General features: G+C 37.7%; 1 protein-coding gene and 1 pseudogene across 1 annotated transcript in view; one reads left to right on the plus strand and one right to left on the minus strand.

Annotated features, from left to right (window-relative positions):
• Positions 1 to 18,452, plus strand: part of LOC106667747 (extracellular serine/threonine protein kinase four-jointed) — an 87,723-nt gene extending 69,271 nt beyond the window's left edge. Inside the window, exon 3 of the mRNA XM_014395886.2 lies at positions 15,816 to 18,452. Within this exon, the coding sequence (XP_014251372.1) occupies positions 15,891 to 17,120 (1,230 nt within the window). The 5' untranslated portion in view covers positions 15,816 to 15,890 and the 3' untranslated portion in view covers positions 17,121 to 18,452. The remainder of the gene's footprint in view (positions 1 to 15,815) is intronic.
• LOC112127747 lies at positions 4,319 to 4,431 on the minus strand (annotated as a pseudogene).
• Positions 18,453 to 20,551: the final 2,099 nt, after the last annotated feature.

Genomic DNA, 20,551 nt, shown 5'->3' on the forward strand with positions numbered 1-20,551 from the left:
TATTATTATTAAATTATTATAAAAATAATAACAACTAAAATAATTGATTTAATTATTTGGACGTTTAATATTATTTATGTACATATTTAAATTGGGAGGTAGATCAAAATCTGTTATATTATTAATGCATTTATCACCATGTTCAATTTTACATTTTTTAATTTCAAACTTCTCAAACCAATCTAGTTCTCTCCCTTTGTTGTATTTAAATTTGAATTGAAATTATGTTTTGTTTCTTTTACATGGTCCTTAAATTTCGAAAATTTGCTCGATTTAGGCGAGTGTTCTTTTACTTTCGTTTTTATTTCTCTACCGCTTTATCCTATATACAGGGTGTCCCAGTTCCTTCTGACGAAACTCAGGGAATCGATTCTACTCTTCATTTGGAGCAAAAAATGCCCAGGAGACATTTTTCGGAAAGTTCTCTATTTTTAAGATATTCGTCAATTTAGGTTTTTTGCAACTTTTCACTACCTTACCACATAAAAACGCTTACAACTTCAAAAATGTTGAGACTACAACAAATCCAATTACACCATTTGAAAGTACGCTAAATTTGCTGTAAGATACTTCTTTGCAATAATCTGAATGATATAAAATGTTAGCCAATATCAGTTGGAACATGTCAAAATTACACCGAAGTACATTACGTTTTTTGGTTCTCAGCATAACATTATTTACAATTTAATAACTTAATAATTAAAAAAATTACAAATATAAGTACAAGTGAAAACGGAGTTGAGAAAAGGTTACCTCGTAAAAGTCTGCCCACGACACCATGTTTCTTTTTATTTCCCCATTAAGGTTAAAGTAAGATCTATACAATTTTCAATTTTTGTCCAATTGTTTTTTCATGTTTTTACTTGTTGTTTTTGTATGATAATAAAACATGCCCTGAAGATGACAGTATAAAAACTGTCGAAAGCTCGGCGAAAACTGAAAGGAAGTTTTTTCCCTGTGTTGAACTCTTCCGTAGATCCTCCGAAAAAATTTCATTTGAATAAAATAATAAAAATATCATAAAAATACCACATTTAGGTATTAATGCTTCCATCGGTATGGTCAACTCTCACACTTTCATTCTTTATAAATAGAGTTTTGGCATTGTATGATTTTTAATTGTTACCGCAAATTACTTTTCCACATTTTCCAAATCATCTCTTGTTTTAAGGTCATTACTTGTAAGATTCTACAAACAACTTGTACGGTGTTGCGCTTTGTTTTTCTCCCAACTTATCTCCCAGGTATTTTACTTTTTCGCTCAATTCCAGTTTTTGGTGGTTTATTTATTTAGCTTTTATATGCTAATGCCTGCGGCTAGTTTTAAATTTGTTTCTTGACACAATTCAGAAATTTATTATCATAACGCGAATACGAATTATAGGTTTAATTAAAACGAAGTAAAAGGAAAAATTGCAATTTATCCTACTATTTTATCTTGACAAAACATGAACCCAGAAAAAGAAGAAAGCCTATTAAATTTCCAAAATTTTAAAATTTTAAATTTGTTTCTTGACACAATTCAGAAATTTATTATCATAACGCGAATACGAATTATAGGTTTAATCAAAACGAAGTAAAAGGAAAAATTGCAATTTATCCTACTATTTTATCTTGACAAAACATGAACCCAGAAAAAGAAGAAAGCCTATTAAATTTCCAAAATTAAAATATTTTCAATTTATCGACTTTCATCTGTACTCTGCCCAATCGATGTCCCAATTAATAACTACAATAATGCATAAAATAATTTATTTTCTTGAGATGTTGTTTAATCAGCTTTAACATTTTGAAAAATGTTTAATATAAGAAAAAATAAATTTTAAATATAGTTTGGTCTTTTCCGTTCATCTTGGTAAGCCTAGTTTTGCTCGCTTTGGTCTTAAGATACGTTTCGGAATTTCCTCATCTTCTGCTATGGGTTTGTATTAATAATTGATAAAAAATTATATAATTGGCATTTTCTTCGTTGCGTATTGCTAGAATTCCGTCCATAGTTAGAATAATTTAAGATTATAGTTGCCCTGTTGTTTTGATAGTTTCCGATCTCACAAGATTTGTCGGAGTGTAGATATATGTATCATCTAAAATTGTATCTTAATTTTGAGGGGATGTCATTGAAGGACCTTAGATGGCTGATTAAATGCAAATGAGAAACCCTGAAACTTGAACTCTCTGAATCGCTTCTCAGCTGGTAGCGCGATTTGTACGCTATGCAACTCACGTACTGTGCAGAATGTTCTTCATTTTATTCATGCATGGGGGAGATTCGTAATTAATTACTTCATAAACTTGGGAGTTTTTCCCTATTAAAAGAAAACCTAATTAAATTATTGGACGGCTCAGAATGTTGTATATCTTTTGATTGGAAATAAGATTAATTGGTGTAAACCAAATTTTTGGAAATAGCAAAGTATTTTGTATTGTATCTTTACATCACGTCACGTCATCAGAAGTTTGCCTAATTGTGTTTGCAAAAACTCTATTGTACATCGGAATCCATTGCTGGATTCGAACCTGGACCTTTACCTTACAGTGGAGAGCGTCGTGCCAACGCTTTAAACGTTACAACCACCGACGCCCCAAATTCATTATTTAAAAACAGTGCACAAGAATTTTTTAATTAATTTAATTATCGATGTTTAATTAAAAAAATCCAATTCACAATTTTTTTTGATAATTTAAGACAGATGAATAAAACATCTTAGGGTCAACTGATAATTATTCGCCAAGTGACACAAGTCGGTTTTAACAATTAATATTTAATATATACGCACGCTATTGTAATCGAAATGGGCAGATCTAATCGCGTTCGGAATACCTAAGAGAAAAAAAGTTGAAATTATGCTGGGTGGTCTTCGAGTTGATAAACTGTTGCCAGCAGATTGATCAAAACTGATCATCTCATGCGGCTCTATTCTCGTTGTTTATCCCCAATCGGACGGGTATCGCTGCTACGCTTTTAACCGTTCTTCTAAACGAGATCCCATGGATGAAAATTTACCATTTTTCACGAGTGAATTTCTAAACTGGGCCTACTTTGTAATGCCTTTTGCTAGCGAGCAGTCCGGGCACGTTTATGAAAATTAACGGAAGGTCAAACGTGACGTTCTGCGGAAACTTCCGCTGCCTAAGTTTTTGCACTTATGCTTATCTCATAGTTACAAGTCAGGAAGGGACGGTATAAAAGGAATGATAAAAACAGCCTGGACGAATCAAATAATGTCTGTTCAGTCATCAAAACGCGATATCTGTATTTATTTAACTAGTGTTTAAAATAATTCGTAATGTTTTTAAAATAAACGGAAATTCGACGGGTGCTGAGTTTAATCGTTGAAGTTTGAGATTAATTTATAGACGAGTTCAATAGATGAGGAAGAAAAGGTCCGAGCGGGATGCAGCCCGTCCGCGGCGGCGAGGTACCCGAATATTTATGTTAATGAGCTACCAGAGAGTTTGGAAACAGCCGTGCTCGATATTGTGCGGGTATGGCATATTCTTTCGTCACGATAACTCGTCTGGCTCCCAGAGTCAGATGAGTCACGGAACCTTGGCGCGCCAAGAATGAAAAATTTACGGTCCTCCTGGTCGGAAGTAACGCCCCTGGAAAAACAAAGCAAAAAACCTTTAAGCATCGTCTCTCTTGCTAAATAAACTAATTAGCCGGACAAAAGAACCAACACGCGAAGCTGAAAATAACAACTAATCAGGACGAATATATTTTCCTTTTCAAAAAGAAAGTTTGACCAACTTTGAAATCGCTAAAAATCCAGCAGACACAATCATGAAAATATTAAAGGTCATGAATTATAGTCTACGCTCGTATGACAATTGATTTTTTAACGGTGAAGATTCTGTGATGGACATCATCTTTTGTAGTTAAATCGTTATGTACTTGGTGTTGAGAAGCGCCAGGTGTACGCAGACGACCACGCCCGGGAAACCAAGTCCTTAATGATCGGGCGGAGATCCTAATCATATATTTCGTCATTATGCCCCACGGTTGAGTGAAAGATCCCGTCCGGAGTGATATATAGCCACAGATGGGTCTCCACGATACCCTATTTGGCACTCGATTCCCGTTTCCAGGGCAACGCCGACAAGCCGTCATCTTTCCTTTTCCAGTCCGGCCGTGGAATCTAAATAATTCTAATTATATTAAATAGCCTTTTTCCGTTTCGACTCGACTAACTTTGAACGTAAATAAAAGACTAAAAGATCGGTGTATTACATTTGTCAGAATTATCTTCATCTCAGAGTTCCCCTTCACCAACTAGTTAGACTAAAATGTTGTTTTTCCCCTCACAGTTATTTAGTACAATTATAATTGCATTTGATGAATATCGTGATTCAAAATAATTTTATAGTTTTCAACTAGCAAAAATCCCATGAAGATCTTCATTGATTAAGATATTGCCACTGCGCAAGACTAATAGACTACTAGGAAACACAAATATTCGAAAGAACATCAAATTGGTAGTTCTTTGAATACTACACATTTACATATTACAGTATTATTTGTTTTTTTACTGAAAAATCAAACAATTTAAATCTAACAGTCTAGTTGCTTGTCTTTTGCCACCACCTATGGATAAGGATAGACGGCTACAAGGTCTTCTGCACTTGGACCTGAGAAGATCTATTGTACTCCTCTACTTTTATAACTTCTGGCCAGCTTCGTATTGTTAATCAACCTTCATAGTCTTGCCAGCTTCCTTTCCTAGTTGCCAGAATCTACATTTACATAGACCCTCACAACCACACAATGTGTGTTCTGCCGTCTCTTCTTCCTGGCAGTATCTGCATAGTTTCTTCTATCTGTACTCCTATCCGGTCCATGTGCTTTCTTGTATGGCAGTGCTCTGTCAGGACTCCAACCAGAATCCTGGTGGCAGTTACTTTTCAGTAATTCCTCTGTAAATCTTGCGGATGGCCCAACTATGAATCTCTTCGCGCGCCTCATCTCAAGCCTGGGGTATTATTCCACCAATTTTTGCACTCAGTAACGGTCACGAATTGGCCTCCAGAAGTGTTTTGTGGTCCATTCTTCCCTTTGTAGTATAGATACCTAGTACTTGTTGGTGAAGTTATATTTTGGAGTAGTGGCATCGATTGGCATACTTAGTCTGGCATCTACCTGTATCTCCTTTCTCAGTTTCTATTTTTCGTTTACACTACCTATCCTTGCAGGCATGTTGCAGATGGTTGTAAATTTATGTATTTATAAACCGCTGCTCTGGTTCTCCTACCATTAGGTTCAATTTCTTTTAAATAACTGGTATAAATAGTCTGGTTCTCGATATGATCTGGATGAAGAAACAAATTCAAATGTTACTTCCATGATTTTGACCTAAGATCATCATCAGGTCACAACAATTTTAAAGATGTCTAAAAATTGATATAATTAAAGGTTTCATATCTCTTTGTAGAATGATTAACTAATTATGATAAGTAGAAATCTATCTAAACAAAAATATTAAAAAATATATTTACTGTGGAAATAAATTTTACATCATGATAATAACTGACAATTAATTAATGCCTTTAGTTAAGATGAAAAAAAGTTAATGGCAGAGGGATTCGAACCCACGGCCTTCGGCTAAATACGCTGCTGCTTTACCACCTGAGCTATCGTGACCTCGATCCAGTCGGACATCAACTCCCCATCTCAACCCCACCTTTTGAGTTTTCCTCCTTTTGCCATTTTTCAATACATCTTTTGCCTCTCGTGCCATTAACTTTTTTTCATCTCAACTAAAGACCTTAATTAATTGTCATCTATTAATTGGCCAAGCGGACCACGAAAGTAGTGAATTCATGATAATAACGTTTATTACATTATGATAATAAAGTTTTGCCGTCTCCGATTTCCCATTGTCTACATGCCGAACCATAGAAACTAAGCGGACCAAAATTATTGTTAACGGCCCAACCTCATGGTCAGCACTCTGTGAACCTGAAAATGATATTCTTCAATATATTTGTATTTATTTAAACAGAGTTAAACCATAAAACCAGTCTTTCAAACGGATTGTACTGTTAACTAGTTCAAGGTTTAAGATTTAAAGGACCCCCGCGCACCGCCAATTGTATCGGTCTGTTTCGTAATCTTCATTATTGTCTAGAGCACCTTTTGGTTTTTTTATATCCCAACAAATCTGGATAAGGGCTCCCATGTGTATCCTTTATGTCTCGGCATTTCCTTTCCTAGACATGTTCTGCTGTTTTTTATTCCTAGCAATTTTTGCACTAGTTTGTTTCTGCTGCTCTGATTCTATACATATGCTTCATATACATATTGTCCATTCAGCAGCCCTACTATCAATCTAGTCGTAACATATCTAGGTCAGAAATTTTGCCGTTGGTTCTTTAAGGAACATTTTCGTATTCCTCTTCCCTGGAATACATTCCCATTGATCCGAGGCGCTGTTTTTAATCCAGTGTCTAATCTACTTTTTGGGAAATAAGGCATGCCGCAAAATGGTTCAGGGCTGGTAGGTATCCTTATCTAACTTGCCTTAGCCAATTTATCAGCCTTCTCCTGCCTCGTATCCCCTGATACCTCGCCCAGGGTAATTTTAGAGGTGTGGCCAATGTCTGACTGGGACTAAATGCAATACCAAACGGCTCCAGACTAAACTACCGATGAGATCATTGCCTTTAGCCTGGCTGTCTTTTGTAGGTAATGCCGAGCTTTTGATCTCTGGCACTTTTTAAAAGTATAGTACCTAATTCAAGACAGTAGCAAATTACACAGGCTTGTATGAATTTGAGTCCTTGGTTTATTTCCGTAGATACCAGCTGCCTGACTCATATTCGGTCTTAAGGCCGTCTTTATACCATTTATAGTCGAAATTCTTTGTTCCCAGTCTGGTCAATAGGGGGGTTTGGATTTCAATTTTCTAATCAAGTATAAATTTTTGAATCGTGTCGTCATCAGGTATCCCCAGAACTTGAATTTCGGTTGTCTCTAGCCACTCCCAAGATGAAGATATGTAGTAGTGGTAGATTCAGGAGGACATCCATGAGGATCTTGACCGCCCTCAACTGTAATCTCTTCCTCACTAAACCACCGACCTACTTATTTATATTCGTCACTGTTTTAAACGTTAATTGAATGACAAAAGCGTATTTTTTGTTATTCAGTTTGTTATAAACAACTAACAGTTTCTGTAACCACTCATTGGTATTTAATATTTTGTGCTTTATAGTCACCAATTTTTCTTTCGAGAGAGAGCTTCGAATAAATTTATGATATTATTGTGGGATTTTTATGAGGTATGGAAAGTAATGATTAAATAATAATAAAAATAATAATTTTATTTGTTGTATAATTGTAAAAAATACTATAATAAAAATATTCCTTAAATTTACATTACAACTCACCCCGAAAAGGGAGCCTTGTATATTAACGTAATATAAAATAGATTCCAATTTATTCTTTTTAACTAAGGTTTTTGGTAAGATGAAAAATTAGTGTAACGAGCGGGATTCAGCCACGGCCATTAAAAAGAATAATTAATTGAAATAATTAATATGGTCAATGATAACCACTAAGCAAATATGGATAAAATAGATTGTTTATAAGGTAAAGAAATAAAATATAACAATATATAAATCTAACTAATTCCAAACAAAAATAAATGATAAAATTTTATTTAAAAGTCTAGTTAACAGTTTAATATATTCTTGTTGTTTAGAAGTTTTTAAAGCTTGTAGCACTACTGTACATTCTTTAATATATGGAATCATAAACTTTTTTAAGGCAGGAATATGTTATTTTATTTTGCATTTTAGAAAAGTAATGTATGTTATTCGATTTATAGACGAAGATATTGATTTTTCGTTTTTCAGAAATGACTGTTTCTATGAGAGTTCAAATCAGCTCGAATATATATGTACAACATTATTGTAGAATACAGAGAATTGGTTCTAAAATCAAATTCATCGAGATCGTAGGTATATGCAACAATAACTTTCAATCTGAAATGATGATACAAAACCAAAGACTTATTTACAGTCTTTATGGAATAGTGTCAATTAGTCAACGAGTCTTAAAGCAACTTAATCATTATCTCATTAACATCATTAGCTGAAAGATGGTTCTGAATTTCAGACGCCAAAATTAAGAAGTTAGGCGTGCAAAACCGAATCATTGGGTATCAAGACATGAAGAAGTTGAAGTAAATGAAAAATTAGATGCCCTTAACCCTACTGCGAACCTTATCCAGTGAAATTCTTGGAATAGTGACAGTGCGAGTGCACCAGAATTCGTTTGATGCGCGGCGACTCCGGCAGACGAGGAACGCGTGGCGTCCTGAAAGGGTGCGTCTCGCTTTTGCGGTTTTGCGCTCTCGCCTTTTTCCCCGAGGACGACAAAATATATATCTCAGGATTCAACGGCCTTTTTTTCTGGACAGAGGAGATCTTTCTGATATCGGACTGGGCAACCGGCTTCGATTGAGTTCGACAGCTATTTACCTTCGACTTTCATCGAGCTGCACTGGCTGGGTAATCACTTATCCCAAGAACATTTTATTTTTATTATTTTATTTCTGCCAATTGATTTTCTTTATTATTGCCGGCTCAATGTCATTAATTTTAATTGAAGAAAAAGTATTGGTTTAGTATTTTTAATTTTTAATTTTTAAAAAAGGTTTTAATCGGTATTATTCATTTTAAATATAGAAAAGGTATTTATTTTGTATTAGTTATTTTTAATTTAAAAAAAGGAATTTATTCTGTATTATTCATTTTTATTTTCAAAAAAATAGAAAAAAGGTGTCTATTTGTATTTTTTTTGCTGTGGTTTATTTTTTATTTCTTCTTCAATAGGCTCAAGCATTGAAATAATTTTCCTTAGAATCTATTATAGGAAGCAGGATGAGGCGCACATTTTAATAGGTCACCGTAGGCTCAGTGGGTAACATAGGACGGTTTGTGTAGAAAAGTGACAGATGAAACCTCAACACATTGTCTGGTAGGCAGGTGCTTGTCCTGTTTTGGAACTAAAAATACAGCGGAAGAAATACAATTGTTGCAACAGAATCGATCACTTTGGGCTCAACGGTGCAAGTACAGAGCAATCAACAATAAAGTAGGTTTATAATGATAAGAAAACTAAAAATTTCATTATTGATTGTAAGTTAAAATACATAAAATTAATAGAATTTTAAATATCTAAGGATAACCCAATTTTTTTGTTCGTTTATTTTTATGGGCCTTTACGTAATCTGCCGGGGACCAAATGTTCTCCTGGAATCGAGGGATCGTTGCCTTCTGTTATCAGCTTGTATATCCGTTCGACACGACTCCTCTTAATAATACAAATTGTCAGGATCGGGACCGGTAGAAACTGAGTTTAAACACACGTTAATGTTAACGTCGAACCGAGAAACGCCGACCGCTCCGTTTAGAACCGGGTGATTTCAACGTTGGGAGACGGAGGCGGAGCCGAATCTTAACGAAATTATCCTTATGTCTATCCAAGAAAATGAAAGTCCCAGACAGTATTTCCGACCTCTATTTTATATAACGTTTTTGTTCTTTACATTTACAGACTACCTTCGAATTTAAAACTAAGCACAAATATGATCGACAATTTCTAGACGTAAGAAACAGTTTGCGATGGTTCCACTTTAATACTTCTTCACAGTACCACATTTCTAATCTCAATATTATCTGTTCAGGACCCTCTCGTCGTGCCCTTATTAGCGAAATACTCACAACAATAGTTGCTCGGAATAACGGTGGATGTTTGGGTCTCCGGACACATAGGTCTGGTTGGTATCGAAAAGGCGGACGAGCCGGCTAAGGCCGGGACGGGCCATCCTCCGGACTTAACCACCGCAATCTGCGCTAAGAATGCAATAAAAACATGATTAAAAGATTAAAATTAAAAAAGGTGGCCGAGAAGCTATCGGATCAAGAACACTGTCGATAAGTGGCGCTTGGAGGATTTGAATCGTACAAGAAGGATCATTTCATCATCAAGGATAGGCGTTGCGAAATTGACACGGACGCTTATTTTTAGACCAAAACCTACTTATTTGTCCAGCATGTAGAGAAAGTTAGCTCCGCCTAATCGAAGGGCGCAACTATTTGGCTCTATACAGAGAGCCTGTAGGATTGCCACGCGATTTGAGAATGCTTGATCACTGCAGCGCGTACTAGGTCGATTTTTAGAGGCTTGTTTTATCGTACATCTGAAGGATAGTGTTGTGTCTCTAGGATATGTTGAAAATGAATGTATTTATTGCTGTGAAGGTTAGAGTGAGAGGGTAGATGGTCGTATATTGAGTACCCCATCGACTCTCAATTAGGTTAGTTGTATAATATGTATAAATGGTGGTTGAGAAATATTGGTAGTTGTATGAAAATAAGAACGAACTTATATGGATGTAGGAACTGCGTGTATTGGGCGAGAGAAGTTGAGAAGCTTAAACCTACCAAGAACACTATGGATGGGTGGCCCTCGTAGGATCTGAATCCTAAAAGAGCCATCATCCTCACCCGATAAGAATCGGTAATGCGAGGTTGTCACACGCACACTTACTTTCGGGAAAAATCCCGCTTAGGAGTCCCGCCTTGTTGAGAGGTGCAATTCCTTGGTTCCGTACAGCGAGCGTGAAGGAATGCCACCCAATGACCCATCTGAGAGAGTAGTATCTAATTACTAAAGAATTTATTTAAGAGTGAGTTTAAATTTAAGAACTGTGTTGGGGGCTGAAATGACCAAGCTGTTGACAGCCCCACAAGCAGAACCTCGGCAATGGTACAGATAAGACCGAAGTCTGACCTCGAACTGCCAAAATTCTAGGTAGGTGATTCCCGTTGCCAGCCAGAATTTATTGTAATTATTTTTACATGCTAATTGGCCAGTGTTTATTAATATTCAAACCTACAATAATTTTAAGAAATTAAGCTTATTTTATCATTTTATTTGCTACAAAGTCATTATAACTCTTTCTTTCATTCAAAATAATAATCTTGCGCTACGTGATTGACAGTGCGTCGCTGAATCTGGAATAATCAATTGTCATAGCACTTGCCGAATACATCGTGTTGTCTTCGGCGAATTTACCTTTTTGACGGTTTTATTGTATTTAGTGTCGCTACCAATACAAAAATGATCCACCTGCCGTGCGTCAACGATGGCGAGAATCAAAAGAGCCGGGTAGTGGTCTATAGTATGATTTGGCGCATCAGATGCTTGATCAAGTATTGCAAATTTTTGGCCAACCTAAATCGATTTTTGAGGATATAGCTTTGATCCGCCCAAAAGCCGAAGCAGTTGATTATTTTTACGATTGACAAAATTATTCAACGATCAAGGTTGTTTTACATGCCAACACTATCGCAGCGTTAGAATTGCTTTACGACCTTGCGGTTCCCACAGGCGTAATTAATCCAGATCATCAGCATGTAGCGTGGCAGAAGCCTGAAGGCCACCTCCCCGAATGTCTTGCACTGTGATAAGAAATAAACAAGCGGCCGGCTCATCAGCTTCAGTTCTAAGCCGCTGGATAATTTGATTTGCCGTTTATGTTAACGGATGTCATTTATCCTTTAACGCAGCAGGATAAAGAGCCTGCCAAAAAATGACCTGGCGAAACTTGTACCAATACGTATTTAAAGTTGATCACCTATCTTCTCTATTTTGTGGAAAAAACCTCTCTTTGCAGGGATGAATTTTGGATTGAATCTCATCTATTGGAGCTCCATGAAGAGCTGACATCAAAACTCGGGCTGGTTGATAGGCAATTTCACGATCAGCATGCCAATCAACCGTAGCCTGCAAATCTGTTAATACGATAGAATTTCCATCAATATGGCGCAACAAATTTTTAAATAAATATGTAGTACTTTAAGTGATTTCGGCAGATTCGAAGTATCACCTAAATGTTTTGCTGCTATAGGCAAGTCCCTTTACACTTTACCTTCATACACTTTATGCTGCTGAATATAAGTACAGAACCGTTTTTCAATAATAAAATTAAAACCCAATTTAACAACTATAAGCATGGTATTTCAGAGAACAGAGCTAACTAGCCGTTTTAGCTCTATTATTACTGTTTTTTATTGGTCAGAAATAATGCATCTACTTTTTAGACACCCTCAAATGAAGTGAAACACAAACCTCGATCAAATCGTGCACAATTGTCTAGTATTTTAGAAAATATAATTTTAGACGCGATATATCCCAGTTTAAAAACAGTCAATTGAATGGATTTTGGAAACGCTTTTCTGAATCTTCTTCCTTCCTAAGTCACGAGTACAATATTAAACAAAATAACCTACTGATTCTCTAAATTATTTCGTTCTTTAGATAAATCGATTAGTTGTCCAATTAATAAAACTTCACTTTTATTATTAAGCCATTGAAAGGCGTGAAATTCGCCAGGGGAGCTGTGTACACAAATAAAATGTAAAAAGACCAGTTCAAACTCACTTTTTAGACATTTGTAATATATTACGCGGCTATTTGAATAAATTTATATATACAAAATGTCTGTGTAAAAGATAAAAATGAAATAGCAAATAACATTGCTTGTATTTTTCTTTTCTTCCTCTCACGCATTTGCAACCACGTTCCTTTATGCTTTTCCCACCCAAGTCTGGATTTTATTGTATTTATTACCATTTTAAATAGAAACCGGTGGACCGTTTCAGTTAAGTATAATAAAATTGTTACTAAGCTTATCATAATAAATTGCTATTGCTGCTTGATTATTATATGAAATCACACCTCTTCGACATAACCGACGGCATACAAAACATCCGCCTTCACGTCACATTAGGTATGTGGGAGATGAGTCACGTCTAAATATGTGCATGAACATCGGCTTTCTGGCCATTTGTTCGGTTTATTCTCTGGTCAGCCAGACCGCGAGCCTTGTTTATTGTACAGTTGTGAAGGCGATGCAACGTTATTAAGCAAGTGCGAGAAGTATTTCAACATGGATTTAACTGCAAAGCAGTATTTCTTCCAACATGGATGATTTCTGTTCATTTCTTCTTGTTCAATGTTGGTTTTATAAATTAATTTGTAGAACATCGTTATTGTTATACACTCTGCATTCTCTATATAATCGTATAATTCATATACTCTCATGTTGATGTTCATTTTGCCAGTATTATCGTAATTTTATATTGCTCGTACGTTTGTACAAATGTGGAGAATAGAAGAGTTATAATTATGTTATCTCAGAATGAAATATTTTTAAAATTATAATTAGACCAAGGATTGCTCCATATCACATTAAAACGTGCTTGGCATAGGCAGACTCCAAACTTTAAATACTTACTGAAATTCGCTAAATAATATGACCTGATGATGAAGTAATAAATTAAAATTTCCCCCGATTGGATAATAAATGCCGCGTCTGGGATACAAAACTAGCGAAGATAAGCGGACCACATGATGGAAAATGGCAGTTCTATTTGTGACAGGCTTGTTATAAGTAATTAACTGCCAAGGGAGTTTGGTCCTCTTCCGAAGAAAAGGGCAAGTGCGCCCCACCTTGGCCAAGGGGTTTCTTCTGGTCCCAGTCATCCGCTCCGGGTCAATTATGGCATTCTTCCCTCTCCCTTCTGACGAAGAGATCCACTTTCCCGGCCCCTGCCGCGAAGACTTCTTCCTCGAGTCTTTAGTGACATCCGCTCCATCCCACCGAACCTAATCCGTTTTTTTTCTTTTTTTTACAGAATTACATTTTCCACATACTCAAAGTAATTAACTAATTTCTTAGTTAATTAATACGTTAAATAATATCAAATGTAGATGGTGGGTTTTTGTCTGCGAGTCGTGGTCGACTCATGTCGAACCGGGACACGCCACTTATGGGTCTGTTTTCGAACCCGCGATTGAAGACCCAGTAACAAGACCCGTGTCCCGGTTCAACAAAAATATCAAATTTGTACGAGAGCCAATAACATCGATTTTTCGCAAGGTTTTTCACAACATCCCATATCTGTATTTTGATTTACCAAAAAACGCAGCGTATAGTGGTATGCCTTACCATACGTGATGTAAGGCAAAGGTGCTTAAAAAGAACAAATCGTAGAAACATCAGTTGAATGTAATGCTGTAAATAAGTAATTCAAACATTGTATTGAATCGATTATTTCGGTACTTTTCTAATGTCGTCGTCTGGTTCTTGGTGGTGGAGGGTGCATACAACGAGACAAAAGGAAATTAGACATCAAGCCATTCTGTATTCTATAGAACGTCAGTTTCTTCTGGTATATCTAAGTCAATATAAGTCGTATTTCATACCGTTAAGGTCCTGGGCATACCATTCCTGAAGATAGGATGATAGGTCATTTCACAATCGACTTATATGGCCTTCTTTTCAGTCAATTATGTGTTTCCGACCGTTTTGGTGGTTCATTGTATGAAATGTCCAGATTAATTTGTTTTCCCAACAATAGGCCCAGATATTTGCGTCTTGTTGCACAGCAGTTTCTACCAATAGGAATTTTCTCTTTCTCTTGGAAGTTTTAGGGTTTAATTTTGAACATCTGTATATTATACAAAATTACGATCTTTTGTAATTTTAGATAGCTAATTGTGTGAATTCAAAAATTCCGGTCTGCTTATTTAAATTGTAGGCTCGGTTTTGAACAGGTGACATTTGTCTCCAGTGTCTTCTTTCCACAAGTTGTTTCGATTGACGTAGAATCGATTAAAGGTAAGGCGAAGCTCTTTAGTAGCGCGAGGGATATAAAAAAAACAACAGATTGATGTTAGCTAGGTGTTTATGAACCCTGTAGTCGCCCCGTATTAGCAGAACGGGTGGCTGCCGTGGTCATAAAGTTTTCGACCAATTACGGCAGAGGAGTCAATAATCAGACGGGTCAGCGGGGAAATCAGTATTTCGTCTGTTTTACATCGCATTCCTCCCTCCCGGGCCGTTCGGCTCCTTCGTTTTTTTTCTCTTTATTATCCGTTATCTGAATCGATTAAAGGTAGCCGGTGCTCCTAGCCTCGGGCGCGCCCCGAGGACCACCGCCTACATCCAATGCCCTATCACTATATCTCAGACCAACATCCCACCCTCCACTTTATTATACAATGTAGAGTAAAATAACTCTCAAATAATATTTGAAAGTGTACTATAATTAAGGGGTCATTACTCACGACCGCGGAGATCGAACGATAACAAACTTGTTGAATTTCTCGAAATGTGCGTCGTGGAGGAAAACCGTTAAACAAACTTTTTATCCTAGCTTAAATGTTGTTCATATCTAAAACTCTATATTTTCTCTCCAAAGTAAAGCCGATATATTAAATTCTTCCCCACTATTTGTCCTCATTTTAAGACCCCGTGTGTGGCATATGTTACCCTTACAATATAAGAAACTAAACAAACAAAAAAAGAAATGCAAATTTTGTTCCACGAGTCCAATATAGAACGTTTAACACATTTTTTACATTGTGCCTTGACGTTAGAAGTTTCCAATAAAGGTTTTACTGTTTGGTAATTCCCATTGAATATAAAAATCTGGAGTGTTGTTCAATATGCAAGCGCACGTTTTTCTTCTTATTATTGTCTGTTATATCAAACTAACGAGGCGAATATTTCCGAAGGTTCCGAGGAGTGGAGGAGGCTAGGATTTCTGATTTGTCACTGTGTTTGTACTGTCGAGTGTTTGTCCAGACGTGTTATTCCAAGACGTCTTGCCCCCGTTTTCTTTATGGTCCGAACGCGAGATAAAAATAGAAAAGAAAGGTTTATTAAAACGCTGACTGTAAAAACGTGATTGGGGTGAGATCAAGTAGTTTTGTCACTAACGATTCACTTTTGTTGCAGGTCGCTGGAGTGTTTGAAGGACCACACACGACTCGAGGGCAGTGCAAACAAGATGTGCCTCTGATACGAGAAAGGATGTGCGTTGAGAAAGCCTCGGACATGTCTGACAAGGAGTGGAGAGGCTACAGCAAACTGGAGCACCTCGTGCGGGCCCTGGTCCCCGCAGACAGGATCACCGTCAAAAGGACAATCTATTTCGCGACTGCGTTGGTCGCCTTTGCCCTCGGTCTCACACTCGGATTGGCGATCCCGTTTTATATCGTCCCTGTCTTGCCGAAAAATTCCTCTTTAACTCTGCCCGTCATCCCGATCCAGCGCCCTTTCGAGACGGTGAGCTTCGTGAGAGAGACGACCGTTAAGCCGCGCCCCAAGCAGAGCAAGGAAGGATTGGTCGACGGCATATTTTGGGGTGAAGAGATTGAAAAAGCCTTGCCAACGGGATACGGGGAGCCTGAAGCGGAGAGGTGGCGCAGGTTCGTCCGGAACAACCCCGTGATTAAAATCGAAGAAGGATGTGGCAGGATGCAAAACAGATTGCTCACCTTCGAAGACGGCACTCGAGCCTGCTGTCGCTACCGCCAAAACACGGACCAGATCCAGGGGGAACTTTTCAGCTTTTATCTGGGGAGACTTTTAGGACTGAACAATTTGGCGCCTTCCGCTCTCGGAGTGGTGCAGAGCAGGGATCCCGTCTGGTCCAAAGTGAGAGCGCAGATCTCCTTAGCACAATGGTCCGAAGAAAAGCCTGTCGTCCTGACTAAGTTCATAGACGATCTGCAGCCAGCTCTAATCCCGAGGTCGCTCCGCACCCATGACAGAAAGTTGCACCCTCAGGACGTCACCTCGGACAGGAATAAATCCGTCGAATTGGCCCAGTGGTCCGATTTGATAATTTTCGACTACCTCACCGCAAATCTTGACCGGGTGGTCAATAACCTGTACAACTTGCAATGGAACCCAGGCATGATGGACGCTCCGGCCCATAACCTGGCCAGGCATTCCAGGTCGAACCTACTCGTCTTTTTCGACAACGAGAGCGGACTCCTCCACGGTTACAGACTTCTCGACAAGTACGAGTCTTACCACAGCGTCCTGCTCAACGCTCTCTGCGTCTTCCGCCGGTCGACCGTCGACGCCGTCGAGAGGCTGCGACACGACAAGGATCTAGGCAGACGGCTCGATGAATGGCTCGCTTCTGAAAGGGATCTCGTCCCCGGACTACCCGACAGGAGTCTCAAGATCCTCAAAGACCGTCTCAACAGAGTGCACGACCAAGTGGAATGGTGTAGAAAACAGTATTTGTGAGGCGATCTCTTCCGCCGAGTTCGGTTCAATTCGTTATAATCCCTTTTTTACTTTAAAAACTTAAACTTTAGCGTTGCTCTTTTGTTTAAAGCAATCCTTGCTCTTGGGTACATATCCTCCAAAACGCTTGTCATAAAATTCATGATCCCAAACGGTCGAATACCTAGAGAAAACTGTTATTTTTAGGCCGCATCTGGTAAGCTAATTATATACCATAAAGATGTGGCTCGGCATAGAAGTGTTGTTCGTTTTAAACAGGCAGTTCAACAAAAACTCCTAACATAAGGGGCCTGAAAACTCAAGAAATGAAATAGAATCAAAAGTGATAAATCAAAAATATAACGCACAATGAATAAACTATGTTAAGCCAATAAAGCTAAATTTTCATATTTTTGTAATTATAAATTATTTGAGGTTATCTAGTAAAGGGGATAAAAAATTAGACATGGAGACATAATTATGCAACTCGTTATCTTGCAATCGATACAAAGACTGTAAAACGTAGTCTCCTAGTTTCTTGTAGTATTGTTAATATGTACTTTATACTTCAGGTTCCGTGATTAATTGGGATTTTCGTTGGACTCGTTTCGCGTCGGCCGGCTGACAGTTCACACCTTCCGCGATGCAGGTGTGCGGAGCAGGCTCGTAGAAAGCGATCCTTTTTTGGGTATGAAACAACCGAACCGGGTTCACTTGACAAGTGCTCGAAGGCGGATTGTACCCAGAGTCCTTCCGGTTTCGGAAGCGGAGCCGAGCCGACGAAAAGGAAGCCGGTCGACCTCACCGCTAAACCAAAGAAAGCGAATGTCGATATTTCGTGCGTGCGAGTGAGTGCGTGTTAGTGTGTAAGTCCCAAGCATTAACATTATTTATTGCTGACAGAGTGGAGTCTACTCGTTGGGAAAAAACTCACTCCTCCCATCCGCGTCTCGCTTCTTTCCAAAGACATCCTCACCCTCTTCCCGACGGCTTCTTTCTGAACCCTTCCCCTGCCCCGATCAGTAGCGTTCCAAGACGAATTCTTCACCGGTCCTCGCCCCGTCACCTTTACTCTCTTTCCTATACGTCCTCTTAAGCTCTTAAAACCGACTAACACCATTCTCCCAACCCCAACCCCTTCTTTATTTATTACAACTGTGAAAATTATTATAGATGAAATTTTTTTTACGAAACGTTTCGAGACTAGTCCAAACATTTTTTAAAAGACTCTGCGTTGTAAATATTTGTGCGATTGTAGCTAAACGATTATCTTAAGCTCTTTTTAAAAAAAATTGTAATATTTCAATGTATCATAGATATTGTAAATTTCAAAGATAAACATATTATATATATATTATTGTAGAATAACATTGTTTATACAACTTGTACTAAACTGATATGTAAATAAATATTCATATTGTATTCATTTTACATTCTCTTTTATACCTCATTACCTTGCTCAATTTCACAACGAAGACAAATAAATTTAAACCATGTTTGTACATTCAAAGATTTTATTTGCATACATTCCTTTTTCTGGCTAACAAAAATTTTGATATTTTTTATTCATATATTACACAAAATATATTCTACTTTAAGCGAACAGTATGTACAAATGTGTGGTTGTTAGTGACCGTTAATCGATAACTATTCAGAAATCGTGAGATGCGGAGACAACAAAACAGCAATATCTCACTGGCATTCTCAACTCGACACGCAAGAATGGTACAATTACACAGAAGACAAACCTTTGAGTGAGTAGAAATACTTTGATTGAATATAAAAAATATATTTTGCTTTGTATAAATTCACTTTTTTCCACATCCTACGTGTTTTTGTTAAATTTAAACAATGTTTGTAAATCCCAGGCCCTGAAGATGATCTCAATAATGATCGAAACGTTGGCACGATAAAGAAAATGTTTTTCTGAAACCTACATCACACCAACCGCATCTCATGATGTCTGAATAATTATCGATTAACGGTCACAAAAATCACATGTATGTACAAATCTGACCTATAGGATTGCGGATCGATGGGCGATTCCAGCTATCAGTGCTGGAACCTAAGTGTGTTTATCAGTTATTAAGTTAGGATAGGATAGAGCTAGGTTTCCATTTTTGAGAACTCAATTCTTACAATTTAAGGGTTTGGTTTTCAGAAATTCACCCAGATGTAAATATTTTAGACCATTGCGAATATGAAAACGTCATTCATATAAATATATTAGAATTCCGTTTTACTGTTCAGGCTCTTTTAACCTAGCAACGAAGAATGTTCTCAACAAATTCACTAGTTTTCGTGGTCCGCTTGACCAATTAATATATTTCAATTAATTAAGGTTTTTAGTTGCGATAAAAAAGTCAGTGTCACGAGCGGGATTCGAACCCACGATCTTCAGCTAGATACGCCGCTGCTCTACCACTTGAGCTATCGTGACCTCGATCCACTCGGACACTAACTTCCCATCTCAACCCCACCTTTCGAATTTTCCTTCCTTTATGCCATTTTTCAAATGTCGTGTAATCTATTTGATTCTCGGCGACAAATGAAATGTCCACGGAGAGCCATGAAGTATACTTCATTTTAACTTATTAAATTCACTAGTTTTCGTGGTGCGCTTGACCAATTAATATATTTCAATTAATTAAGGTTTTAAATTCAAAAGGTGGGGTTGAGATGGGAAGTTAGTGTCCGAGTGGATCGAGGTCATGATAGCTCAAGTGGTAGAGCAGCGGCGTATCTAGCCGAAGATCGTGGGTTCGAATCTCGCTTGTGACACTGACTTTTTTATCTCAACTACGTTCTTATCAAAGTTTGGGAAAACCAAGGAAATTTTTACAAAAGGTAAATAAATATACGTCGCTGGAAACGAAAGTTAAGCTCTTCGATTCCATAGTGTCAGCCTCTGCTTTTATGGAGCTGAGCTACGGGCTTTTAGTCATCTGGAAGAAATCAATAAACTTCAGGTATGCATCATTAAACAACTGCATCAATCCTTCCTTTCACCACTTCAGACCCCTACGTTAGAATTGAGTTTGGTTTAATTCCAACTGGCAACTCTAAATAACACAAATTCCTACCGGCCCGTAAGTAGTAATTGGTTCGACAATCTGAATAACTGGCTTAACTGTTTGGGGTGTAAATCCATCTCTCATTATACGAATTCAGAATACCTTTTATGTAGGAAAGAAGGAAGGAATTTCACATTATATTTGTTTCAACGCTGCACTCAGTTGTTGCAGGTCAACTGACTGCGGATGGTGATCGAAAAGCCTTCTTTGCAACGCATCCCACATGTGCCCAATGGGATTGAGGTCTGGTGACAATGGGGAAAGGAGCAGATGGGAAATTTCCAGGTTTTCTAAAGATTGATGAACTACTCTGCCTCTATGAGGTCTGGCCTTGCCATCCAGAAATCGAAAATCCCTGAGATTTGTGTGCATGCGTTC

This window comes from Cimex lectularius, unplaced genomic scaffold (genome assembly GCF_000648675.2).
Source record: "Cimex lectularius strain Harlan isolate CLEC.00 unplaced genomic scaffold, Clec_2.1 scaffold200, whole genome shotgun sequence".
Classification (NCBI taxonomy): Eukaryota; Metazoa; Arthropoda; class Insecta; order Hemiptera; family Cimicidae; genus Cimex; species Cimex lectularius.